The sequence below is a fragment of the Loa loa genome, assembly GCF_000183805.2.
Source record: "Loa loa unplaced genomic scaffold supercont3.32, whole genome shotgun sequence".
Classification (NCBI taxonomy): Eukaryota; Metazoa; Nematoda; class Chromadorea; order Rhabditida; family Onchocercidae; genus Loa; species Loa loa.
In genome coordinates, this window is record NW_018108212.1 from 179515 (window position 1) to 204996 (window position 25482).

Sequence of the window (25482 nt, forward strand, 5' to 3'; positions counted from 1 at the left end):
ATATATATATATATATATATATATATATATATATATATATATATATATATATATATATATATATATATATATATATATGGAAAGTCCCTTGAGAAGTGACTGAGATAGACTAAATTCTAAGTTACTGGGCTTACTTTCAAATTTCAATATTCGATGATTTGAATTATACTTCTTTCTATAACCAAAAACAAAAAGCAGGTTAAAAATAGAAGAATCAAAATATGAAGCAAGAAGATCAAAAATGACAAAAGAATTACTAATAAGAAAATGAATGAAGTCATTTCAGTGCTGTAGTAAAGGTTCTATTCCGACTTTTCAAATCAGATTTATTAAAGGTTGAATAGTTGCAATGCTGTTCAACCCTGGTTGAGCATTTCTGATTAACTTCTTTTCAGGTCAAAATATGAGACATTTTAAGATTCTCTCGAGATATTAAATAAGCATTCGTTTTATATACAATACATTACTTCACTAAAATCAGACTTTTTATTCAAACAAAACAAGAACTGAGTTTCGAAATTTCCAGAAGTCGTTCTTTGTAATATTTTATATATTTCACGAACTTCGAATTCAAAGTCCATTTTCCATTTATATCCGCACATCGAGTTTATATTCACGAATACTTGTGATTTGAACTGTTACCTTCTCACAAGCAATTATCGACTTCAATCTGATCACACCTAATTTTTAATTTTATATCGTCTTTTGTTATATTTGAAACAAGTCAGAACTGTGCTAGTTGAATTGCTATATTGAAGTATAGAATCTTCATGAAAAGGAAGAGGAACTTTCCATGAGTGAAAGGTTTTTTTTTTTTTTCATGAATATCTCATTGATTGGAAGGGTTCATTATTTCCTGCTCAAATCCATTGACAAATCTGTAAATTTCTAGATACTGAAATTAAATGTCAACCAGCAAGTTTTCTCATCAGTCCGGATTCCTAAATCCCCCACAACTAATAAAAATAGAGATGATTCTCTGTCAGACAAGCATTTGTCGTTAAGCACAGCTGAAGAAAAATGCGATGATTATATTCGGTTGATCAATTGATGGATATAGGGAATATTCCTATTCCCTTTTTTCGTGTCTCCTGTCTGTTCCCTTTGCTCCAACCTTATCTTGGAGGTGAAAAGGAAATCCATGCAAAATCCAGTTCGAAGTTCATTTAGAATACTTCGATAGGGCCAAATAATGCAGTGGAGCAAAATAATGTTCAATAAAGCAAAGTAGCGATTTGTTTCTTGTTCATTAAATATTCACATTACACTGAGCATGAACCTCTTGACTTTAAGCATATCTCAGCTAAGGTAGAATATAACATCCTTTGTGAAGGCAGCCAATAATAGATATATATGTAGCTGTAAGTAAGGATATACAAACGATATATGTATAGAATTCTTGTCTAATCCAATAATTCTGTGCTGTCCTTCCATTAGAATTAAAAAAAAAAATTGGTTGAATTATGCTGGATATCTTTAATGAATATAAAAGCCTTAACCAAAGCAAGACAAAATAATGAGAGAAAATTTTAGCATTTCATTTTATTATTTCTGGAGGACAACTAAGTGAGTAATCATCACACATTACATGAAAATCAAATTTCCTTTCGAAGATTGCTACTTATCACAGAATAATTTTTACACGAATTTGATTGAGAAAAAATGGATGCTCTTATTGATTTGTTTAAATCGAAATTTACATTAGAAAGAAATATGATAGCAAATGAAATTGTCAAGACTAATGATCAAGTTGGTAGATTTGATTAGTAGTGTTAAGACAGTTAGTAAGTTGATTGATATGCTAAAGAGATGGGAATACATTTGTTGAAGATCCAAGTATCGTTGGAAAATAAAAATAAAGAAGGGAAGGAATATTCTATGCTAAACTTTGAATGCATAGGAATCACATATCATATATATGTAATTAATAGCAGAAATCAATTGTGTAAGCAAATCTGGCATTAGGATAGATGTGTACAGTGAAGTATTTTGAAAGTTAAAATTATGAGGGATAGGAATTTTCGTAACAAATAGTTTATAGGAAATATTCATTTTTCCAATAGATTTTTTATAAAATTTACAAAACTTGACTAAGAACTGGCATCATTTTTCATGAAACCTTCAAGTTAATAATCAAATTCCAAATTTGAGAATTTAACAAATTCAAATAATTAGAAAATATTCAAGTCAAAGCTCCATTTCCAAATCTACATTGCAGAGAATGAACCGCAGTTATTACAGCAGGATAATGGTCATCGGATAGCAACACTCATGAATCTGTTGACTCGAGCCAGCAAAAATAGGCTGCAATCCCGTTAGTTCTTCTGATTTCTTGTTCACATCATTATGATTCCATTGATAAACTGCTTAATTAGGTGGGTCACTTGCTAAGAAAATAAGACGGCGTAATATATCAACAATGTTATGTAAACTAAAATTATCAACCTATCTTTGATTACCACACTTGCCACCATCTTTTATTTTTTCTTACACCTAACATTAATTTCAAATCTAAATTACTGATCAAATTCCAGGACTTCAGCAGTTGCTCCAACTAATAGAATTTACATATATCTAAAATTGTCAGCCTGAAAAAAAAAGAAAAAAATCTTTTCGGAATCTAACGGTATCAAACATATCACTAACAGTATCAAAATCAAAATCTAACGGTATCACTTTAAGGAGAAGATTTTGATGGTGTTTTGGATTTAAAAAATTTTTGAAACCCAAGTTCTATTAGATAGTTATCGAAATTTACTGATTGAAGCGGTGGTTTATATAAAATATGTACAAACATTCAGTCTATGATGATGAATACGACGAGTCATGGAGCAATGATATGTATGATATTGATATTGAAAATGCGGAAAATGCTGCCGTACAAGGAACGGCCACAAAATTGGTGACAGCACAGAAGAAAGGACAAAGCGAATATGTGGGATTTATTGGGCCAAAAGTTTCAAATCAGATGAAGCACAGGGAAATGTTGAAAAAGCAGATAAAAGATTACGAAATGGTCCAACAAACTAACTTAAAACCAATGCTTCATCTTGGCAATTTCCTAACTTTAGGTATGCCACTGGTTTCCGATTCAGTTTGCTTAAACATTCATCCTGAAATTATTAATGGACAGGGATTGGCCCGACAAGTCGTCTTTTTAACGAGGCACAATTGGATATGTTTAGAATACAGTTTTGCTGCTAGTGCTGATATCCGATATCCAACAGTTTTTCAGAACATGAAATTCTCTAGTTCTATTAACCATTGCCATATTTCTTGCTTAATTTTCAATCGTAATACATTTCTTTTCTTCATCTTGTTTTTCTTTGAATATTCAAAATATGGTCTACAAATTTTTTCGAAATACGTCCCTCTTAAGTTTGTCGCATAGATGTCATTCTTAATGAAAAAGTCTTTACTATTTATTAAAATGATAACTAAAATGTATCTTTTTCTTTTTTTTTTTTCAGCAGTAGCAACAGTTTGCATGTTGGCAGTGGTAGCTGGGGTGACAACTGGCAGCTACTACTTTTTCAAGTAAGTTTCGATAAATTTCGTTTCATCGTTTAGTATACCAAACGAGTTGCCTTGTCGAATGGACTACATTAAACAATTAATGCTCTTTAATGCTTACTTTTGAAATTCTTTTTAATTTATGCTTTATTTAATAAAACGTTAGGGATCGATCTCAGAAATCCCCAGTAGATAGCTGTGACTTCAAATACGCACCCACCGGTCCTGGAAAAAGCAAGAAAAAGAAAGGTGGTGACGAAGGACTCGCGTACAAGGTATGTCGAAAACTAATTCAGTTGTTAGATATGGATTGTTGAAGTGTATTCTAGAATGTGGAAGTGTTCACTGAATATTATTTACTCATGAGGTGTGGTTCCAATTTTTACTTGTTTTTGATCGATGATGCGGCTATGACAAAGGAAAAAATAGACCTGGCGTCTTTTAACATGTACCATATAATTTGATAACACCGTAGTTTACCTTTATGACTGCAATATTAAAAGTAATTAGTTCTTCTATACTTTTTACTCTTATTTTCTTATTTCCCTTCTGATTTCATATGCTTTTCTTTTTTTTTTCACATTATTTGAATGTGCAATACTTTTTCTTTTTTAAAACGCTTTTCTGTTATTTGCATCACGGTAATTTCACTACATTTTTACTTCTGAGCTGTTTTTCTTATTCTTGTCGAGAAAGTGGAATTGAATGTTGAATAGAACATCTGAAAAGCGTTTAAAAAAAGTATCATATATCCAAATAATCTGAAAAAAACGTATGAAACCAGAAGGAAAATAGGAAGAATTAATCAGTTAATATTGAACTGATTGCTTTTGATATTGAGATGCTTAAGTATAAAATGCGGCGTATTCAAATTCTTAAGTATGTCGTGGTAAGTGAGGTAAGAGATGTCGGTAAAGACTGAGGCGGGAAAAGAGAGAAAAAGAATATCATTTCCCTCATCAATTAATTTATTCAAAGCGGATAAAAAGATGCCATCTCCAGATATTTAACTGTATTTTGCCAACGTATTTCGTTTTGAATTTTGCACTTCTTTAGCTGTTATGTTCTACTACTAATATTTTTAGGCACAGCTACATCACTATCAGCAAGCAAAACAGAAGATAATATCAGGTGAAGATGGAACAGTTACTCTTCCTGATGGCTATGAAAGCAGTGAAACGTCCGATGACGAGAATAATTTTTCGGTGTATGAATGCCCTGGCTTGGCTCCAACCGGTGATATCGAAGTACAGAATCCAAATTTCATTTCGCGAACCTGAAGAGTAATCAGATCAGCTGAATCACATTTTGTGCAGAAGGCCAGGAAAGAAATTGAGTAGTGTTATAACTTGGAAGTTTTCATGTCTTCGTAAATCATTTGTGAGGAATTATTACTTTCAGGACATCTTCCACCACTGTATCTAAATAGCAGGAGAATTTGAAATGTGGTGAAATTTATTTCAGATAAATTCCTTAGAAAGGAGGAAATATTTTAAATACATTATTTCGCATAATTATTGTATCTACAAAAAGAATTCATGCCCATTATCAATGTATTTCATTTCATATTCATCGGGATGGACCATTCATTTATCCATTCATTTGTGGCTAATTTATAAGTAGTTCTCCCCAGTTATCAATTTGTCTGTTCTGCTGCGTAGTAATACCTATTTAAAAAATTCAACTCTAACAAAATTAATGTTACATTTTGTGCTACTGTTCAATTTGCCAAAATCAGGTATCAAAAAAAAAGATGGTAAAGGAGATTCTAAGATTATGTTGTTAACTGCATATGACAAGTGACATTGTGACAGATACTGAATTTGCAGGATAGCAATAGGAATTACTTGCTTGTGCCTCTGTTGCTTGCAGTTGCGAACTTTACTATAATGATAAATGCCATGTCACCTGATGCAACCAATTCAACTGTTAGCAAAGTGTACATACTTTTTTGAAATGTTGTGGTCATTGCTGCAAACTAGACCAGTAAAAATGATTCGGCAGTAAGGAGATATGAAGACGAGTAGTATGTGCCACTGGCTATACACCTGCAGCCAGAAGAATCAGTTGACTTGCAAAAGGGGCAATCTGACTAATCAAAACCATGAAAGTCAGAGCTCGGTACGGTATGGAAGAGGTAGGATGGAAAGAAGGAAGAGGAAGAGAGACAACACTACTTTGTGATGAGATCACCTGGTAGAAGGAGAAACACCCTTGGCTGATGAAGCCTATCATCCTCATCCTCAACCACCGAGTAACATGAATGCCGAGACATGTTTTACTATGGTAATAACTGGATGTAGTAGCGACGCCGAAGCATTGTGGCAGATGGAGGGAGGGGGAGCTATTAGTGGACAGCGGACAAGAGTTCATTGGATATTACGTCGAGCGTCTTGTTTTACAAACTAAGAATTTACTTTCAGAACGCCTTTTATGTCTCACTTTCGTATGGGATAGAACTGCGAGAGTCGGTGAATGCCGGAGGAAACCTCCTCAGGGTGAAAATGGAATGTCTTGGTAAAATTCGTAAAATCGAGAACTGCATTAACGATATAGTCGATTTCGTCGATACGTGGAGAAATCTCAGTGCGCAGTTAGAAGCTACAAGAAAGGCAACATTTAACATGAACAATAAGCACGCTGCTTTTTGACTGCTGTTAAGTCTATTATTTAGGAATGCTTGCCGGGACTGTTTTTGTCTTGCGATGACATTTTTTGAGATTTAATTTAATCCGGGTGAAAGTTAACCAAAAACCCTTCGCCTCTTCGTGATTCCAACTCGTTAACTGGCTACTCATTGCAAGTAATATAATTGCAAGGGCGCTTTGGAGTTCGCTTCGTAACGTCGTTATGCCTCATCACAAAAATTGTTTACATAGTAGACATTGGAACTTATTGTTAAACTGATGCTGAAAATTTTAGAGATCATAAATACATATGCCTAAGTCGACTGTTCTCTATACCTTCCAGATGCCGCGGTATACATCGTTAATGCTACATTCGGCAAATTGGCAATCACGATTAATGGCACGAATCGAGCTTGAAATCGATATAGTTGCTAGCAAACTGTCCGAAAAATGGAAACAAATTGAGGAAGTTGCCAATATGCTGAACGACTTTGTCGCAGTTGATTGCCAGTCTCAAAAGACTATACTATCGTCTTGTCTTCGAGAAGATCTTCAGAATCTTCTGTCATATCTTATGGTAGAGGTAATGAACTGGTTTGAAATGCAGAGTAAAGTGACTTATCCTGCAGTTATTGCGTCCATGAAACCAAATCTCAAAGTGGAAAAAGCCATCGCGTTCTGCCAACAAAGTTTACAAGCTATCGCAAACCATACACCCAAAAAATCCTCTTGATTTCTTGCCTTTGTATAGCTTTATTTATCTAATAAAATAAATACTAAAGAGTTCCTCGCTAGAAGTAAACTCGAAACATCGAAGGGAAAGGTTGCACTTCATAATTTACAATCGACCCATCAATTTTAAAAGATGGAGTTTTTTTTTCCATACTTCCTCGTTGCTTCTTTTTGTTTTGCAAGTTACTTCCTTATGAGCAGTTCCGCAATTATTGCAAGCCAAGAGTTGTGGTACGTGGGAAAACGGGAGAGTCTGGCCAATTTCTGTAAGCTTGCTTCCATTCTCTGCATTGAATTTTTTTTCAAGGAATCACAGGCCAATCCATATGATTCCTAGGAAATAATTCAGTGCGGAGAATGAGAAATTCGCTAGTGTTATAAACAATGCTTTATCCGTACGTGCATGAAGTATTCCGTTCATCTGCCGTTTAAAAATATTCAGATTCCATCTCACATTAATATAAATCCTAAATGGGATAACAATGAATACCAGCACTGACTACATCTTCCGCGCTATAGCAAAGAAGTAACTGGTTGCGCAATTCTACAACTCATTTTAGTTTATAGGCAAAGCCGTAACTTCACGTTTATAAATTTAATGTACCATAACTTTAATTTAAAAACGCATTTTGAACAAAATCAGAAGAATCAGATATGACCAAATATAAATCCCAAATCTGTGAAGTCCTCTTCAGGACGTTCCTTGGTTCTTGGAATAGGAGGTAGTGGACGGAGATGGACTGTTCTTCTGTGTCGTTCACCAACTGAAGTCTGAAATATGTGCCGTTCACCAATATGATTCGACAGAAGAATACATCGAACAATAAGTTTCATAATTCTTCAAATGCTGAAGCGGAGGGAGAATGATTTTATCTGAACTGGTTTGTAAAACCTTTGCTTTCTGTGTCTCTCAATTAGATTGTTGATCTCCGACATAAACAGCTTAATAAAAATTAATTCAAGGACGGACTCGTGAAACGTTTCGAAAACGACGGACTTAAGTAACAAAAGGGGTGGGACCACAAAGCGAAGGTAATAGTCGGGTTAAATTAACCAACTTGATAGTTTACAAAACCTTCACGTTGCAACAGTTATAAAAAACTAACCGCGATCATAGTTCGTAGTAACTTTTTCATAATTTCTCTTTTCATTTTTTCATTTGCGAAGTCTTTGTTACACTTCATAGATACAATCCGTCGATCTAACCTTTCTACATCCTCTACAGAACATCCCGGCACTTGCTGTAATACTTGAGACAGACTGGAGAAACGCTGTCTCTGCAAAAAATGTTTTTCAAAAGTTATCAAATAATAACAAATTCCTTAAGTAACTAGTATAAAACATGTCTAGACCAAAATCAAAGTATATAGCCCAAATGAAGGATATAATTTTAAAATGAATTTTGCATATAAAAATTGTCTGATTATCCCTTGTGTGCTCCCCATTCTCTACAAATATTCTTTGACAAATTGAAAACTTAGAAAAAGCCATGAAGCATATACAACATATGCACGCGCAGAAGTTTGGGATATATACATATAATAAACGCAGAAATAAAGCAACTCACCAAAGAAGAGTAAATAAAAAAAACAAGAGATAAGAGATGAGTGAGAGCCAATTCATCCGATCCATGAATTTGTAAACTCTGGATATTTTGAATAAGCATAAAGACAGCTAATTCTTCACTACATCTTTCACTTAACTGAAAAATAATACAGGCACAAAGTTTATGTCGGGAGATCTATCTAAAGCAATATCCTCCAGTTTTTGGATGAAAGAATAAGAGAAGATCCACAGATCCAAATCCCAAAAATGAAACAGTTTCAGAACGAACACTTTCGATAACATTCCTACAGACAGGTATTATTCGAATCACTGAAGTTGCATCGCGATAACTTAAGCACAAAAACATGCACTCAACAATCTTTCCCATTACCTCCTGAAAAAAAATATTCCCAATCACACCCAATTTTCAATTCAAGTTTGTCAATGAAAATATAAAGAGATGTTATCTAAATTAGTTCACAGACAATCAAAAAACCAATATGAAAGCAATGCATGTGGAATGATTAAAAAATTTTTTAAAAATTATTTCTTCAGCAGTAAGACTGGAATTATACAGGTAAAATTTTTCGAACAAATTACGGATGTAAAAGGTATTAAATTTTTGGAAAATGTGTAAATAACGAGCCTCGTCCTTCAAAAAACAGTTTTTTATGCAGGATGCTTCTTCGATTTTGTCACCTGTAATAATAAAACGAACAACAACCATATATTAAACATGCTGTGAACGGAAAATTTTTGCGAGAATCAATAGAATCCTTCACAAGTTTCTTACCTGCATCCGTAATACCGAATAGATTCCGCATAAAAATTGCACATTCCCTCGTCAAAATACAAGCCATATGTTCAGCTAAGAGCTGTTCCTGCGAAGGCTCATCATCTTCTGCTGCAAACAGTATAATCGACAGTAAAAACTTCAAAAGGAATTATTCAAAAGATTTCAGTTATGAACAGAAAACTTGAACAGCTCTTTAGAAAGAGCGTATTTGGAGCTCAACAATTTCCTGCGATAACAAAGAAGTTTTCACAAATTTAATACATCCTTCACCTGTAAACGATTTGTGGTTACATACAGGAAAAGTTCATAAAAAAAAGATTAATTAATGGCTAAAAAGCAGAAAAAAGTAAAGAGGCGTTTAGAGAACTAACAGCATTCAGAAGCTGCAAGTAGCTTCCATCTGCTTTGCAGTCGCTTGCTCAATTCTTCAATCACTATCAATAACAGTTGCCTAACACTGTGATATGCAAATTCTGGACACGCGCATAAGAATGGTTTCCTTGAAAAAACTTATATTATTAAGTTGCTGCCGCACTCACCTAGCAAAAACATCCAAAAAATAAATCCAGTTTTCGATAGCAGACGTGTTTAAATATTACGATGTTTAATTCTAATCAGTGTAAACATACCAGGTTCTCCTCAACCAAAATCGTAAACGGAAATCTGGAACAAAGGTGAGGTGACAAGAAAGACAGAATGCCCAAATGCCGATTTCTGCATCCAAAAACAACTGTTTAGCTGCTTTACTTGCAAAATACCCTATTAAAGTTTGCCTGAAAAATTGATACTACGTGAAGTTTCTACAAATGATAATATTGTTCGCTAATCATAAACTGAAGAATAAGAATGAAAACTTGCACTTTTTCTGTAACATCGAAAAGGAAAGCACGAGCATGAGTTCCTGGATCATCGGATAAAATTCGAGCGGTTGAAGATACGCATGAATCAACTGCTGAAAATTGCATATTCGACAAAATATTTTGATGATGAATAACAAGAGTTCAATGTGCACAGTGAAGAACGGCTGAATGAGAACCTAACAAAGAAAGGTAAACAAAATAAATCAGCTGTATATAAACAGGAAGGATCAAAAATCCAAATTTTTGCGAATGATAAAAGCATTTCTATAAATCATCCATTTAAGAAATCTCAAAGCAGCTAGATAAAAACGGAAAAAATGCCTCACGTGTCAATAACTGTTGTCGTTCACTAGTGGTAATTTCAAAAATGGATAGGGGACCATATGATATATGTATAACACTCGCATTTTTCGGATCGTACAACGAGTTTAAACGCCTGAAACGGAAAATAACCAAAGAATTAAATCTTCGTTGACGAACGAAGCATATTTCTGATGCTTTCATAAACTTGAAAATCGCGGAAGGTATAAAAGGTAGCAGCCAATAACAAGAACTAAATTGGAAATCAAACATGATTCAAATAAGCAGTAAAAATTTTTAAGCAAATGCAGCATCTTTATGAAACATATTAACAGTGAATGATGCCAACTGCCATTAGATTTTTCATTACGTTTACTCAAGCATACTTCTTCTGTTCATAAGACCAATAAAAAATTTTAGCTATTTTGAAATTATATCACAATATTTGATTATAAAATTTTGGCTTGCAACAAATAAATGATTTAAGCGGTGTGATATAAAGATCATAAAATTACTTATAAGCCCAAAGTTCAACCTTCTATTATAATTATTCACGGAAGATGAATGTTATCGGTAATCTGAAATACAACTTTCTCTAGTATATTTATTTGCAACTACCCCACTCCACATTTCTACGATCTCGATCCATATTCAGGTAGATTTTTTCTCTAAATATAAGATCCCGTAATTTATAATTAGTTACAAATCACAGTTCTCGATTCAAAGCAAAAGCAATAAAAAATATCATTTAGGAGAACTTACTTCACTAATAAAAATATTGTTGGCAAAATTGGTCGGAAAGCACTATAGGCGGGGTGAAAGGGAGGGGCGACCGACTGAGTCTGCGCCATTATTCCCTCGAGAGTGGACAAATGCGCCCGAAACTGCAATTTGGAAATTATAACTAGTAAAATCAAGAAGACGAAGAAATTATATCCAATATAGCAAAGAACACATGTAAATAAAAATAACCTTCCGACGATTGAGCATGAAAGACGATCTTGCTGCTTCTGCAGTGTTTGCTGGCGCGGGAGAAGTAAAACCAAAAAAAGTCAGGAATGCCACATCGTTTTGGAAAACCCTGCAACTGACTTACTGTTCATCGTAAGTTTAATGAAGTAAAAAGGTGTTTCAAAAAAATTGAAACTAAAATATAATGAGTGAAAAACCGTCAACATTAAGAAAGATGTTCAAATCTGTTAACACTTACTCCTGAATTTCAGCTTGAAGGAAATAATATAGAGGATCGGATAAAGCACTGGAGAGGAAATTATTTTGTGTCGCAAAGTCGATACAGAGATTGCTTAATGCAGCAACTACTTGCATACAAGAAGCTAACTGCATCAATGATAAAAAGGGACGTATTGAAAGACAAAATTCCAGAATGGTTCCCGCTTGTCCCTGCAACAATAAAATAAAGAAAAGAGCTGGTAGCAATGATAAGGTGGAGCTATCTGGAGAGAAATAAAAGCAGCTGAAATGATTGTTAGCTGCATCGATCTTGAAATCTGAGCTTTCAGTCAACAGCACAAATCAAACCGAAAAACAAACCTTGATATCGTCAGCGAAAATGGTGACTATCCTCAATAATAAAGCTATACAATGTCTCTTAACAGATTTCTCATCAATATCATCATCCAAGTGATCGCTCAAAGGTCGCCGTAACTGAAAGTGTTCAGTGAATGATCCTGATAATGAAAATCCTGATAATGAAACCTCCCCAATACGTAGCTCACTGATATCTTTGCTCTCTTTGCTCACTGATTTTACATGTGTTTATCAATAAGATGGGTATTTTTGCACCAAATTACTTTCCAAATAATACTGATTTATATGAAGTGAAAGCCTACCTGAGATAGAAGAGATATAAGTAATTGCGGATACCTTCCAACAGTAACCAAGAGGGTCGAAAGCATCGATAATAGGTTGTTCATTAATAGCGGTGAGGTACATTTTGCCATTAACGTCAGCATTCCATCAAACAGTGAACTTAATCTTTTGTAACTGTCCTACAAAAAATTAATTCAATGAAATTTCGATATCTGAAAGAATTAAGCGAAAAAGAAATAGACGCAAAGAAATTGGAAATTAAACGACATACAGGTCCCAACAGCTTTCTATTGTGACATTCCCATAAAACAAGTTTCGAAAACCGTTGCATTGAATCCCACTCCGTTTGTCTCACTAAAAATCGCACAATTTTTTATGAAAAATCTTTAATAACTGGAATTAATGCCAACTTAAACACAGACATAACTCGCGCAGAGGACAAGCAATACGAATGATTAGCAGGCACCGATATAATACCGTTCATATTTAGAATTGCTCCAAGACAGTATGCAAGCAAAAATTGGAGGAGGCCATTACGTATGAAAAAAAATATCTATGTGAAAACACGTCTTAATAACATTAACAAACATAATAAATCCACCTAGATGTGGATGGTCCAGGCATCGACTGATAAACCATTTTTCCACAATGCTAATCAGTAAGTCGATATGCTTTTCAGTGCAACAAGAACGAATAACTTTCAAACAACGGTCGCGAAATTCTGAAGGTAAAAAATTTCACTATGCGAGCTATTTAAACATTCATGTCTTCGTGATGTATTCTTTTCTGTTATATATCAATCGCTGATTTTCTAATTTCTTCAGAATGTTGAGGAAACAGCATGCATAATTACTGATCACACTATATCTCACGCGTAAAGTCATGTGAGAATTCATTATCGTCATCATAATCATGCTGTGAAAAGCGACAAGTCTCATGGTCATTTTGAGACGGATAGCCGACTTTCTCCAATAAACTGGGTGTGGAAATGATCACACGACAAATACATTCATTGAATATTTCGTCATCTCCAATTTTCTCGTGATTTATTAAGGAAGCAAATACAGCGACCGCTTCGTTTCGTAAATACTGCAACAAACAGTATATACGCCAAGGTTTTTCAACATTTGAGTACTTTCGGATGATTTTAGCAAGAATGCGAAGTAATATTTGAGTACTTCTCGAATTCATTATATCTAATGTTTTTAGCAACTTCGCAATGTATCACTTTGCTTTACCGCAAGAAAAAAAGTTCGAGGTGACCCAATTAATGTAAACTGAAGTATTTATTAAAAAGTAATCTTCAATAACTTACCACTGATGGATGTGAAAAGAACGCTTCAATGGCAGCTAGATACATGCCAAAATTAGGTGGTCGCTGAGTCCAAACATCCGCCAGATGGATTCCCAATGCGGATAAAACATTGCAAAGGGTTTTTAGAAAACGATAATGTTCCACATTACCAGCACCAACACTTGCTGCTTGGCTGAAAACTCTTGTACAACGAACATATATTCAATTTCAAATAAGTGAAATCTTAAATTAACAAAAAGATGTTCCCGCTTGCAGCTATCAAGGATGGAAAGGCCGGTGAATTTAAATGCGTATTATGCGTAAGCCATATGACAATTATTTTAAAACTTGGGACATTTCAACCCCAAAAACGGGTCCAGCTATAAAATAAAATTTAGGCGTTCCTATACTACCTCCCGAAATAGCATTATGTTTGTGATTTCTTTTCCAAGCAAATCACGTTCAGTAAAATTTGCTTTCGAAAAAAGGAAACAGTTCGAAAAACAAACAACAACTCACACACCAAACAGTTACATTTTATACTGCAAATTAAATTTATTGTGGTACTGATACTTGAATATAAATATCTACTGAGGCATTATTAAGTTATCTTTTAGATCATTTTTGTTAGAACAGAAGGTCCTCGCGTATCCGACAAAAAGTAGCATACTTCATAACACTACTAGATAAACATACTTTGCAGCTCTAAGAATCGACCGCATAGGAACATCACCGAAAAGAGCAAAGACGACAAGATTTTCTTCATTTTTTGCCTGCTTTCGTGAAGCTATCCTCCATAAACAGTTCGCTGCCTGAAAACAAATTTCGCATGTTTCACATATTTATATTTCAAAACGTTATCGAAGGCAACTAACGGAAATATTCTTCATTTCAGCCGGTACATTAAACATTTTCACTCATTTTTCTCAATAAAATAATGTGGAAAAGATTTCAAACCACTTCATATATGCAGTGTTGAGGTGTCTCAAGGAATGAACAAACTGTATATAACAAATCATTGATATAGGGCTCTAAAATGTTAGCCGGCAACCATTCAACAAGTTCACCCAACAAATCCAAAGCGGAACGGACTAGGGAATAGGATTCATCTGAAAAAAAAACTTCAACACTAAGAAACCAAGAATATCCCTTCCAATAAAATGATACGTATAATAATGAATATACGTTCCACTTCAAAACAAAAGCAAAGTTATCACAATTCGTAACTTGTGACAAAACATAGATAAGAAATAACTTGAGCTAAGACTGATTCTCTTTTTTTCCCAAATAACTATTTTTCCTTTAGCTAATAAATCACATAACTATAATAACTGCAAACTTGAATAATAGAAAAATAATGAAATTACCAAGTACCTGTTGATTCAACAGAACATTCATGTAATGCAAAACGGATGATATGCAATATGCGCGGTACGTTAGAGGCGATAGCACTGTTAAGATCTTTCCTTCTGGAAATGTTTTCAACAGTTACCAAAGTGACTACGTTTTCGACCAAAAGCTGCAGGGTAATAAATGGGATCTGAGCATGGGTTGCAGATACAGAAGCAATCTAAAATTAATGCAACAATTACTACAGACTCATTAACCAGAATGTAATGAACAACACACATATTAAACAATTTTTCTAAAAACAATTTTAAGTTCAAATTTGACAGTGACAACAAAGAAAAAAATTCGAAGCACATTATTTGTAGATAACAAAAAACTGACATCCTCGAGTTGATCAAAAAGTTCCGGCCAATTTTGAGGCCATTCATGTTCAATCATTACGACGACACATCGTGCTGCAGCACATCTCAACTCATTCCGCAGCATGGCCTCCGATTTCATCGCAGCAAAACAGGTACATCGAATCATAAGGCGTGACTGTCCATTTATTTCCAACCATTTAAATCTGCGAAAATTTGAAAATTTGATGTAACTTTCATTTGCATTGATAGATCCCTAGCAAGCAGATGAAAATCATATACCTCAATATATTCCTAGTTATGTTTGGTATGACATGCGTTATTCTGCGATATAGGTTAACATTAAATCTAAGACTAAAACTTCATTTTGAAATAACTTAAAAAATTGGACAGGTCTTTGCTTATTTGGTGGTTATCATATAAAGCTTACTTAATAATATGTTCAAGAAAATTCCAGCCTGTTCGAGCAAGGATGAGGTCCTTCTTCGAGATCAATGCATAGGCAATTTGTTCTACATCAGTAGGGGACAATTCTTTTACTGATTCGATAACCTTGAATAATACAAATGATTAGGTAAAGATATAAATGACTGAGGGAATAGCTACTTGCAGATGGTCGTATTCGTATCGCACCATTATGAACGACCCCTTTGCTACAATAAATAAGTTCAGTATTTAAAATGTATATTAATTATGTGTGAATTATAGTTATGCAAATTATATGCGTCTACTCAGTCCCCGAATTATTTGAAAACTCATCTACCCAACGAAAAACAATATTTTGGTTCATCTTCATAATCTCGACAAGTCTGTACTCAAAAATGAAGGTCTTGCCACTCTTTGCCGATTAAAATATCACCAAAGACGATTCTTGTTATTGTTCCCTTGGCTAAAACTCACGACAAATTCAAAATAATTATTACTCGGAAAGCTACGAAGTTTTTTTACAATGAGTTCCATGATCAACGACGTGATCGTCACTGATCGTAGAACCCCATTTTAATAAAACTAAAAATTATTTGGAAAAGGTGACCTGAAGTCCAACTATCTTTATGCATTCATGTTTATATTTATGAAAAAGATGCTATTAGTTATAATATCCCGTTATTCCGCTTCCAATGTTATTAGTGATGGATTTTTTATAATCCAGCTCGAATCATTTCAATTCCAATTTCCAATTTCATATGTTCTTTGAGGTCCCAGCATATCGGTATATGAGATACGCGAAGGGGTAACGTGTATGCCGTGGATGAGAAAAGGTGTTTATAATTAACAGTGAAAAGTTTTCACTAACCTGCGATGCAGCTGCTCGCTGTTCGTTACTAACTGTGGGGTTGTAAATAGCCTCCAACGCATTTCCGATTACATTCAGTCTGTCCTCCATGATTATAGACACATCATCTGAAATCTATGAAATGTAAGTCCATCCATCTCCCCTAACCTTGCCTTTTACATACTCAAGTTAGACGGTCCGTCATTCACAAGAACCGTCAAAGTGGCAACCTTCCAGACAACGTTACACCTTTATAAACGTCTTGTCTACCAAGGGTTGCTGATAAAACTTTAATGGGATAAATGGATATAACTGGAAGAATGATGGATGAGAATGTCACCACCAACTTCGACTAATTAGCCAACCATACCATATCTCTCCCGAAATCGAACATCAATATCAGACTGACCTGCATGTGACATTTGCTAAAAAACACACCTACTTGAATCTTCCAACTTACATTCTCAGTTTATTCCGCTGTTCCCTCTTCTATTTGTAACAATGTTAATGTCCACTTCGTTGCAACTTCAGCCTGATTTCGGATATGAATCCAGTAGGCAACAGTCCAAAGCTTTGTCCTAAATTAAAATTTAGCTATATATTATAAATGTAACGATCCAAAAATATTGGCTATGTTTCACAAGAAAAAGAATTAAAATGATGATTCGAAGAAAATAAAACAGATGTTTTCCATCCAAATGACCTAATTATACATGAAATATCTGTGTCGCTGAATCAAATCCACAGCAATGACTACAACTGGATAACGAAGATTTTAATACCAACAATCTTTAGTAATCAATTGATACAACAGTAATAGTACTACTGGTATATTCTGCAAGCAGCGATTGTATTATATGCATACTGATCACAATCATTCCAAGCCATACTTTTAGTCACATGAAACAAAGAAAAATTCACAGCACAACATCTCAAACAAAACAATAATGACAAATTGCAATCGGGTGAGAAGTAAACATTCTTTAGCGTGTAAATACATTCAGCAAAATATATGTTTATTCTATTAGAATGATCTGGCGTAACAAAGAAGTATAATTAAAAAGATTAAGCTCAAGAATTCGACTATAAGAGAATAAAGAGAAGCAAATAAAATTAGTGTATATATTTGTTTTTTACTAAACTCAGTCGTGAAAATTTGGAGTTGAAGTTCCGAAAAAAAAAATCCAAAACCAAATATACAACAGTGTAAATTACCTTACCATAAAAAATAAGTCGCAATGAAAATACTATGAACAACACACAGTTAGTAAATGTTAACGATTCTCGTCTTTTCGCCAATTTCTATCTTGAATATTCAACTTACGAAAACAAGAAAGAAGCCAAAACTGAAAAGCAGAAGGAAAAACAAATGTAGAACATTTAACAAAAAGGACCGAAGACCATAAAAAAATTACTTATCTCTTCAAGATTCCTGTAAGGAACCTGAGGGAAAATTGGATCCATTTTTTTGTCGAGAAATTACAAGCAAATGATGAAAGCAAATAATAAATCCTAAGAAATATGCAACTTTAAAGCTGATCAGTTTTGTGAAGCTGAACTAAACACAGCACGCTGAGTTTCAATACGTCCCTTCTGCATTGACATAACGATCCGCGAGACATCTTCCACTGGCATGGTCCGCGGCAGTTCACTTCGCTGTTCATCCAACCGACCTCTTTGACTCCGAATCACCATCTCGTACAAACTACCAGCATCTTCAGATCGTGACTGTTCCACGTGTGGCGGTGATGATTCTGACTGCTCCACACTATAATTTTATTAATCAGTCAGTCTATTTGTGCAATGAATTCAAATTTTTTCAAAAGATCTCGTAATGCCAATTTGACAGTAAAGGATAAAATGCATACGGAATACCAAACAAAAAAGTTAAAGTTACTTGTCATTACTGTCTTTCACTTCACCGCTAGCTGACAAAGACATTGCTTCTGACTGAACACTCAGATGCGCCCGTTGCTCTTCCATTCGGCGACCTTGTAAACTAGCTATCAAATCAAGCATTCCTTCGGCACCGTCTATAATTCACAACTCTATAATACACAGCTAGCATAGGTATCTAACCAAGTGTTGTGTTTTATAAAATTTAGCATATTATTCCAAAATCTTGGTTTCCCTGAAATAATTCGTATTTATGCATTTACTGAAACTAAAAAAAAGTACTCTCACAGCAAACCACTTTCATTCCTGATTCTTTTAAATAAAAAGCAAAATTTGTGTGGAGAATCGTCAAAATAAAAATTTTACAAGGTGCTACAAAATCAATAACTAAACGGATAACCATACCAAGATAAAATTAAAATGCATGCCGGAAAAGTCTGAAACTGAGAGGAAAAACGCAGAATTAGAACGGAAATGACCAACTTTTTTGTCTCAAAGAGAGGGGATTCGATGAGATGACTTGATTACAACGAGTTCGGTTTCGAGGCGGTGCAACTGGAATGCGGAATTCCGACGATTCGGGGATCCGCGGCCTACCGGACTGCGCAAATCCATCATCACACCCATCCACGGTATTTCGTGCTATTGTATCCTCCGAAGAAGAGCGTTTTAAACGCGATGTTGCGCATGTTGCAGGTGATTTGTTATGCAATCGATCACTGCTATCAGCAAGTAGTTGTTGCTTCATCGAAGAAACAGCAGTTCGAGGTGTCGAAGTTGTGGAGGGGAAAAATGATGCGGACATTAGCAAGCTTTGCCGTCTTGCTGCTTTTCCTACACGTCCAAAAAGTGCCGATAATCGATGTCGCCGCCCAAAACGTGCCTCGGCTTCTAACGGAAATCACAAAATTTAAAAGAGCAAATAAATCGCACTTCAAAAAAAAGGAAAAAAGACACGGCAAAGTGCAGAAAAGATGAAAATTATCTTTAATACTAATTTACACTGAATCTTATTGGGACGAATAGAAGCCATCATATTTATCCACAATCACAACAACATAAGCATAGCAAAATGAACGGTAGATTAGAATCGGAGATAAAAAGCTGAAGTTGAAGAAGAAAGAACATTGATTACTATAAAAAATCATTTTATGCAGTTTGCCATTCGAGCTACTGTTTTATCATGCCATCATTTAAAAAGAGCTCAACCTGGATTGCAAGCGATTATATCCGATTGTCGCGTAACATTTTTTGAATGATTCGTTAAATCGCTCAGTATGATCGGATCACAGCGCTGATCATTAAGACGTTTTGACTGTAACCGTGAGACCATTTCAAAGAAATCATCGTTGTAGTTAGCGAATCGAACCGGCTGAAGCACCACTACTACTTGAGATAAACTTTTTCCAACATAAAATATGTATGTAAAGATAATCCAGTAAATAAATCAACTCTGAAGTTAAATTCAATAAAATCTTTCCTGCACGTCTATCATTATTTTACAACACGAAACGGAATAATACCTATAAGCTAAACTATTCCTGTATTTGACCCCAACAATTCTAAATGCCATAGCATATCGTTGCATGCAACAGCCAAACTTCAACGACTCAAATTAAACTTTCGTCAACAAAAAAAAGGAGTGATCTATAATAAATTTAACACTGAAATTTGACCTTATAGGTAGTAAATTAAATGTCGATCTATCCTATTTAACTAAACGTTTATGCGAATAGCTCCTCTTCAAAATGATACCCTATGAATGATGACTGATACCCTTTGAAATATGTTTCTGTTATTAAAGACTCTATTAGTCAATACATTTCAAGGAAAAAAAATTTGAATTTCAAAGTTGCAACTCATATGTAGATGGAAAGAATAGTTATCCCAATTTTACGAAGCATGCTTAACAAAGTACGGAAGGGAGAAAGTATGCGCTGTGCTATGAAACTGGAGCCAATATGAAGAAATCGACGTTTTGGAATGCATAAAAATCGAGTGATCTATAACTTTCGTTCATAAAAATTAGCAGAGTTTCTTATAAATAATCCGGACACTCTTGTACGAGCAAAACAAATGCACTTTTGTAATCGATTCTGAATCATATTGGTACCTTATTTCGACAAAGTGTATAGAGGAAGCAAACGTTTAGGAAAACTAGATGTTTATCCTCAGGTGCTATGGAGAAAGGAACATCATTTTACTAAAATTCAGTAATGTTTCATCCAAATGCATTTTTGAGCCATACAACAAACTTCAGCGATCCCTAAACCGAAGTATACAGAGATACATAGAACGAATCACATTCCCTGTAACTTAATATCAAATCTGCTAACAAAATAAAGAACCAAAGTAAATCTTTTTTGATTATTTTGATATCATCTATCAAAAATACCTGTTTATCTGTTGTAACTGTTGTCGTCGAAACATTAGGTGGCTCACATGTAAGGCCAGAGTCTGCGCTCAACTCTGATTCACAGAGTAGTTTTTTAAAAGATGCATCCAAGTCGGATGCATTGCGTGGTTCAGGATCACAGGATGAATCCATATCTAAATCGCTAACTTCCTTTACAGGCCATTTCTTTATTGATTTCAACAAATCTTCCAGCGAATTACGCACACTAACTTCACTTCCTTGATCACCCATCTGCAAATTCCTCGAAATTTTATCATTTAATATTGATTATACAATTCGCACGGACGGCTGTCCATGCTCTCCATAAAAAGGGAGCCCAGTTTCATTTTTGTTCGATGCATAAGTTACCCATATCATTGTCAGATATGGATGATCCAATCCATCTGATATACTTTATGCAGAATGTCATTCCTAACTATAGCAATTTTCGGGACTGGAACAAGTTCATCCTATCATATGTTACAGCACTGTATGGGAAATGAATACCACTGATTTGAAGAATTTGGAAGGAATTAGCATGAAAAGTCCATTATTCAGGTGAAAAAAAGTGACTGTTCTAATGATCAGCTCAGGAAATAAATTTATTACACAGCATCTATTTTTAGTGAAATTGAAACACACATTCCGCACACACAAAAAATCCAAATTTATGCTCTTCATGCATGCATTTCTCTCTAAAACCAAATTCCAAATTAATCCCAGAACTGGAAATTTCGTAACTCTTTTACACTGTTAAGAATAATGATAATAAGACCATTGTGTAATAAAATGAAATAGAAGAGCAAGTAGGATAACAGAAAAAACTAACAAAAAACATCGAAAAGCAAGAAATGCGAAGAGTCAATATTTTCAGTCAGTTTGAGAATAAATTGCTGGTACAGATTAAAAAATTTTGATAAAAGAATTAATCATAACATATGCAAACAGCAAACATACAACTTTGCAATTTGCTTCATTCAGAATTCAGGTATAGATATTTAGGTATATTTGTTTAAAAAATTCCTTAGTGCAAAGCTGATTATTTCGCAAAAAAATTCCAACACTCCATACCACATTTTCAAATAAGCAAGATATTTTTTAATAGTACTCATGCTGGAAAATAATGGAAAACATGCTCATTGAGAATTTACAAAGAATTCGAAAAACAATGCTAAAGATATTGCATCATTTACAATCTTGTAGAACCACCCATAAATTTAAAGGAATGAACATTTTTCATTTTGCAAAAATAGCTGATAAATGAATAAATAATTAACTGTAAAATTTAAAGTAAAATCATAACTAATCATATTTTTTTGAAAACATATTTGCATTGAAAAATCCAAATAAATCCTAAGAGTGCTGTCTCAGTCTAGGTAAGATGCAAAGCCTATTTGTAATAATCAAAAAATGATGAAAGAGTCCACAAAAGATTCAACTACACTTATGAATAAGAGAAAAGAACGAACCTCAAGTGATATTTGTCCTTGCAGTAAATAGAAATAAATAGCTTTCCCCACCGCTTCCTGTTTTCGAAAATCTGTTGCTAACGCTGCGCATGCACGTGATTCTGTAGCACGATCACCCAAATTCCTAGCAAGCTTTAAATACCGGGTGTGATATTCTACTGCTGAAATATAATCAACTACTCATCGACAACTCATAAAAAAAAAGTTGAATCCGAAATGCAAATAAATTGGAGAAAATTTTCGTCTCACTTATACGTGTACGACACCGCCCAACTTCAGCCAAAAGACAAAAATCTTTAGTGGTCTGCATTTGCCGGCATATCATTTCAAAATAAATATTTAGATAAAACCTGTCATATGATCGCCACATATAGCAGCACCATTGCCAACATTGAAGCAACACTGTGCTTCTGTCACTTCATCATGCAATTCCGCTGCAACTGACAGCGCCAAACTAAAGAATTTTTGCTACAGTAGTGAGCAAGGACTACTCAAATATTGTTACAACTTCAATGCACATTGAAATGCGACAAATACCAAACCAATCTCGACAATGTTCCCATTCAAGGTTATAGCTTGTCACCATCTCTACCTTATTACCAACAGCATTAGACAGAAACAAGTATAAACAATAGATAGGAATATTGTAAAAAAAAGAAAACTACCGGTAATATTCTAAAGCCTTTGCCGTTTCTGAAAGAAAAATATGAGCATTCCCAAGATTTGTATAGGCGCGTCGCATTGCTGCACGATCACCATATTGTCGAGCAATGTCCAGTCGCTGAAAGACATTTTACTCAGCACAAAAAAAGTTATCATTATTTACTTTAGACAATGGGAATCAAGAACAGGGTTATCAACAATAGGGCTATCAAATATCTCCTTCAAATAAATGTTTAATACCTTTTCAGTTGTTTAATGCCTATTCCATTATTGTTTGATACCTATTTCTCCTAGCTGTTAGAGTTGTTAGGTTAGAGGAGACCGGAGGACACCCCACGCCTTTCAATAAGACCATAATTTTTTTTGCATGTAGGCAACCGCAACTATAAGTCGTGAATACTAACATTCTTTTCATGAATAGTGTGCTTACCTTGTTGTGATAATAAACTGCAGTTGCATAATCACCCAGCATATAGTAACTGTTACCAATATTGCCATACGTTCTACCACATGCAACGAAGTCTTTCATGTTCTCGACAATGTGAAGATTTTGTCTGAAATGGGACTATTTGACAAATTAGTTTTTATCTAGGAAAATGTTGTGGATTTTAGGTTTTACCAAGAACCAAGTTTTGGTTCCTTTTTTTTATTCTGATAAATCATATTTGAAATGCAGACAAGATTTCTGTATCTACAATCAGTCTATATTTGATGAACCATCAAGAAATCAATGATAAAAGAAATGCATAGCAATGTATGGAGTAAAGTAATGTGCGTATAAATAACGAGTAGACTTTTCCAATACAATCTCTCATTACAATCCACATGTCAGTTTCAACCAAATAAGATAAATGCTTACAAATAACAATTTATAGCAGCTTGAAGTTGCGAGGTTGCTGTCATATCGCTAGCTGTAAGGAGCCCAGACTTATCAAGAGGTTCCGATGCATGGATTATTGTCTTCGCGCGACAGTGGTAAACGGATGCCACATTATAAAGAGCTCCAGCTTCACATTCCTGTAAAGAATCTTGATAAATGCAAAACACAAGAGTGCAAGAAAAATATTGCAAAATTTATGCTATATTATGTCACTATACCAAGTACATATGAGCAAAGAAAAAAAAAGCGGTTACCACAACTGTCACAATATTGTTCATTTTGCCGAACTATCAATGAATGAATAAATGCATCAAATGCAATCTACAGAAAATAGGAAAATCATGAAGCATATACATCGGTTGCACTTGAGGCATTTCTAATTTAATTACAAGATTTTACTTGTTGACTCGATTCATGAAAATCCACAAAATCAGCATAACCTTCATTATGACAGCAAAACATTCGATGCCAAACGTCAAACAAAACCCAACATCGACTAATTCAGTTACATATATCATGACTCGCAGAAGCAAGATCTCTTTAATCACCTTTCACAACAGGTACTATAGTTGGGAATAATGCTACACTTACTTTATCATTAAGTTCTTGTGCTAATCGTAAATGTGCAACCGCATGTTCGTAAGCGCTATCAAAATCACCCAAAGCCTTATAGGTATTTGCTATATTTCCGTGAGCTTTTGCAAGTCCAGAACGGTCATTAAGCAATCTAAAAATAGCTTATAGAGAATCTAATAATGTGAAAATTTTGTTGTGCGTTACGAATAACTGAGAAAATATTAGCCCTTACTTGGCAGTTTCCAAATCATGTCGATGATATTCGAGCGCTTTGTCGAAAATACGCAACACAAAGTAAGCATTTCCTAGTTGTGAATAAATTGCAGACAATGCTTCCAAGCTGCGACCTCCAAGGTTAATTTTCTTCCTTAACGCCATTTCCAAGTATTTGATCCCTATAAGTAGATTATTCTTCATATTTATTTATTCGGCAGGGGTTAATTCTAGAAAAAATTATGAAAGATTGTAAACATTTTCAAAGCAATAATTATACGCTCGAAAAATTCTATCACTGTGCAAGATTTTATTGGAATTTCTTAAGTGATAATTGAAACAGGGGAAATAATGACACAGTGATCACATTCAGAAAATATAATGCAATGCTCTACCGCTTTTAGTTCATAAACTGCTAGTACGATGTGAACTTGCAAATAAGCTTTCCAGAGAGGGCATGACAATCACAAAGTTTGCTTAATGAGGATGATGATATGATAAAGGATGTTAAGATGAAAGCATCCAATTTCTAACCTGATTTCATGCTGTTCTCGCGGCATAACCGCTCACCTTCTTGGGCAAGTGCCAGGGCATCCATACCTTCCACTGCTAGTGGTACGCTCATCTATACACTTCTCTGTATGCCTTGCAAGTATAGCTTCACCTGCCCTGAAAAAAAGCTCGTTAATGGTACAGACAAACAGGATAAACAAAGTGGATAACAAAGTCGGACAAATAAAGTGTATCCAACAATGGCATAAACACAATTAGAGAGGTATCAGAAAACGCATAACATAACGAAGCACAATTTGATTAAATATAGTTACAATAACAATATTATTTTTATAGTGCTCTCGATCTGTCACATACTCTCATACACCACATTTTCCCTTCCACAATCACACGTACTG

General features: G+C 34.5%; 4 protein-coding genes across 4 annotated transcripts in view; 2 read left to right on the top strand and 2 right to left on the bottom strand.

Annotated features, from left to right (window-relative positions):
* The window catches only part of LOAG_16977 (hypothetical protein), a 7203-nt gene extending 1779 nt beyond the window's left edge, over window positions 1-5424 (top strand). The window contains exons 2-6 of the mRNA XM_020449631.1: window positions 2219-2314; window positions 2802-3071; window positions 3471-3537; window positions 3680-3788; window positions 4599-5424. Coding sequence (XP_020306808.1) covers window positions 2219-2314; window positions 2802-3071; window positions 3471-3537; window positions 3680-3788; window positions 4599-4793 — 737 coding nt within the window. The 3' untranslated portion in view covers window positions 4794-5424. The remainder of the gene's footprint in view (window positions 1-2218; window positions 2315-2801; window positions 3072-3470; window positions 3538-3679; window positions 3789-4598) is intronic.
* Window positions 5425-5526: 102 nt separating this feature from the next.
* Window positions 5527-6930, top strand: LOAG_16978 (hypothetical protein; the record flags this gene model as incomplete). Its single annotated transcript, XM_020449632.1, has 4 exons — window positions 5527-5650; window positions 5714-5880; window positions 5937-6125; window positions 6484-6930. 4 exons carry the CDS (start codon window positions 5527-5529, stop codon window positions 6871-6873), a joined length of 870 nt encoding a protein of 289 aa, XP_020306809.1. The 3' UTR covers window positions 6874-6930.
* Window positions 6931-7444: 514 nt separating this feature from the next.
* On the bottom strand, window positions 7445-16987 carry LOAG_02539 (hypothetical protein). The gene is made up of 26 exons (XM_020446037.1): window positions 16940-16987; window positions 16501-16607; window positions 15637-15758; window positions 15229-15412; window positions 14872-15067; window positions 14455-14606; window positions 14194-14309; window positions 13519-13690; window positions 13076-13292; window positions 12805-12924; window positions 12475-12557; window positions 12224-12382; window positions 11925-12038; window positions 11584-11774; window positions 11346-11454; window positions 11136-11257; window positions 10400-10509; window positions 10072-10165; window positions 9843-9986; window positions 9585-9712; window positions 9211-9321; window positions 9064-9116; window positions 8707-8811; window positions 8440-8574; window positions 7979-8149; window positions 7445-7643 (listed from the first exon to the last, which is right to left on the bottom strand). Exons 2-26 carry the CDS (start codon window positions 16588-16590, stop codon window positions 7521-7523), a joined length of 3321 nt encoding a protein of 1106 aa, XP_020303571.1. The 5' UTR covers window positions 16591-16607; window positions 16940-16987; the 3' UTR covers window positions 7445-7520.
* A 721-nt stretch (window positions 16988-17708) lies between these two features.
* On the bottom strand, window positions 17709-25246 carry LOAG_16979 (G-protein signaling modulator). The gene is made up of 13 exons (XM_020449633.1): window positions 25106-25246; window positions 24591-24753; window positions 24374-24509; window positions 23762-23919; window positions 23333-23456; window positions 22905-23020; window positions 22590-22693; window positions 22240-22400; window positions 20771-21022; window positions 19585-19747; window positions 18859-19266; window positions 18377-18512; window positions 17709-18247 (listed from the first exon to the last, which is right to left on the bottom strand). The coding sequence occupies exons 1-13, from the start codon at window positions 25194-25196 to the stop codon at window positions 18019-18021; spliced, it is 2241 nt and encodes a 746-aa protein (XP_020306810.1). The 5' UTR covers window positions 25197-25246; the 3' UTR covers window positions 17709-18018.
* Between the last annotated feature and the right edge of the window lie 236 nt (window positions 25247-25482).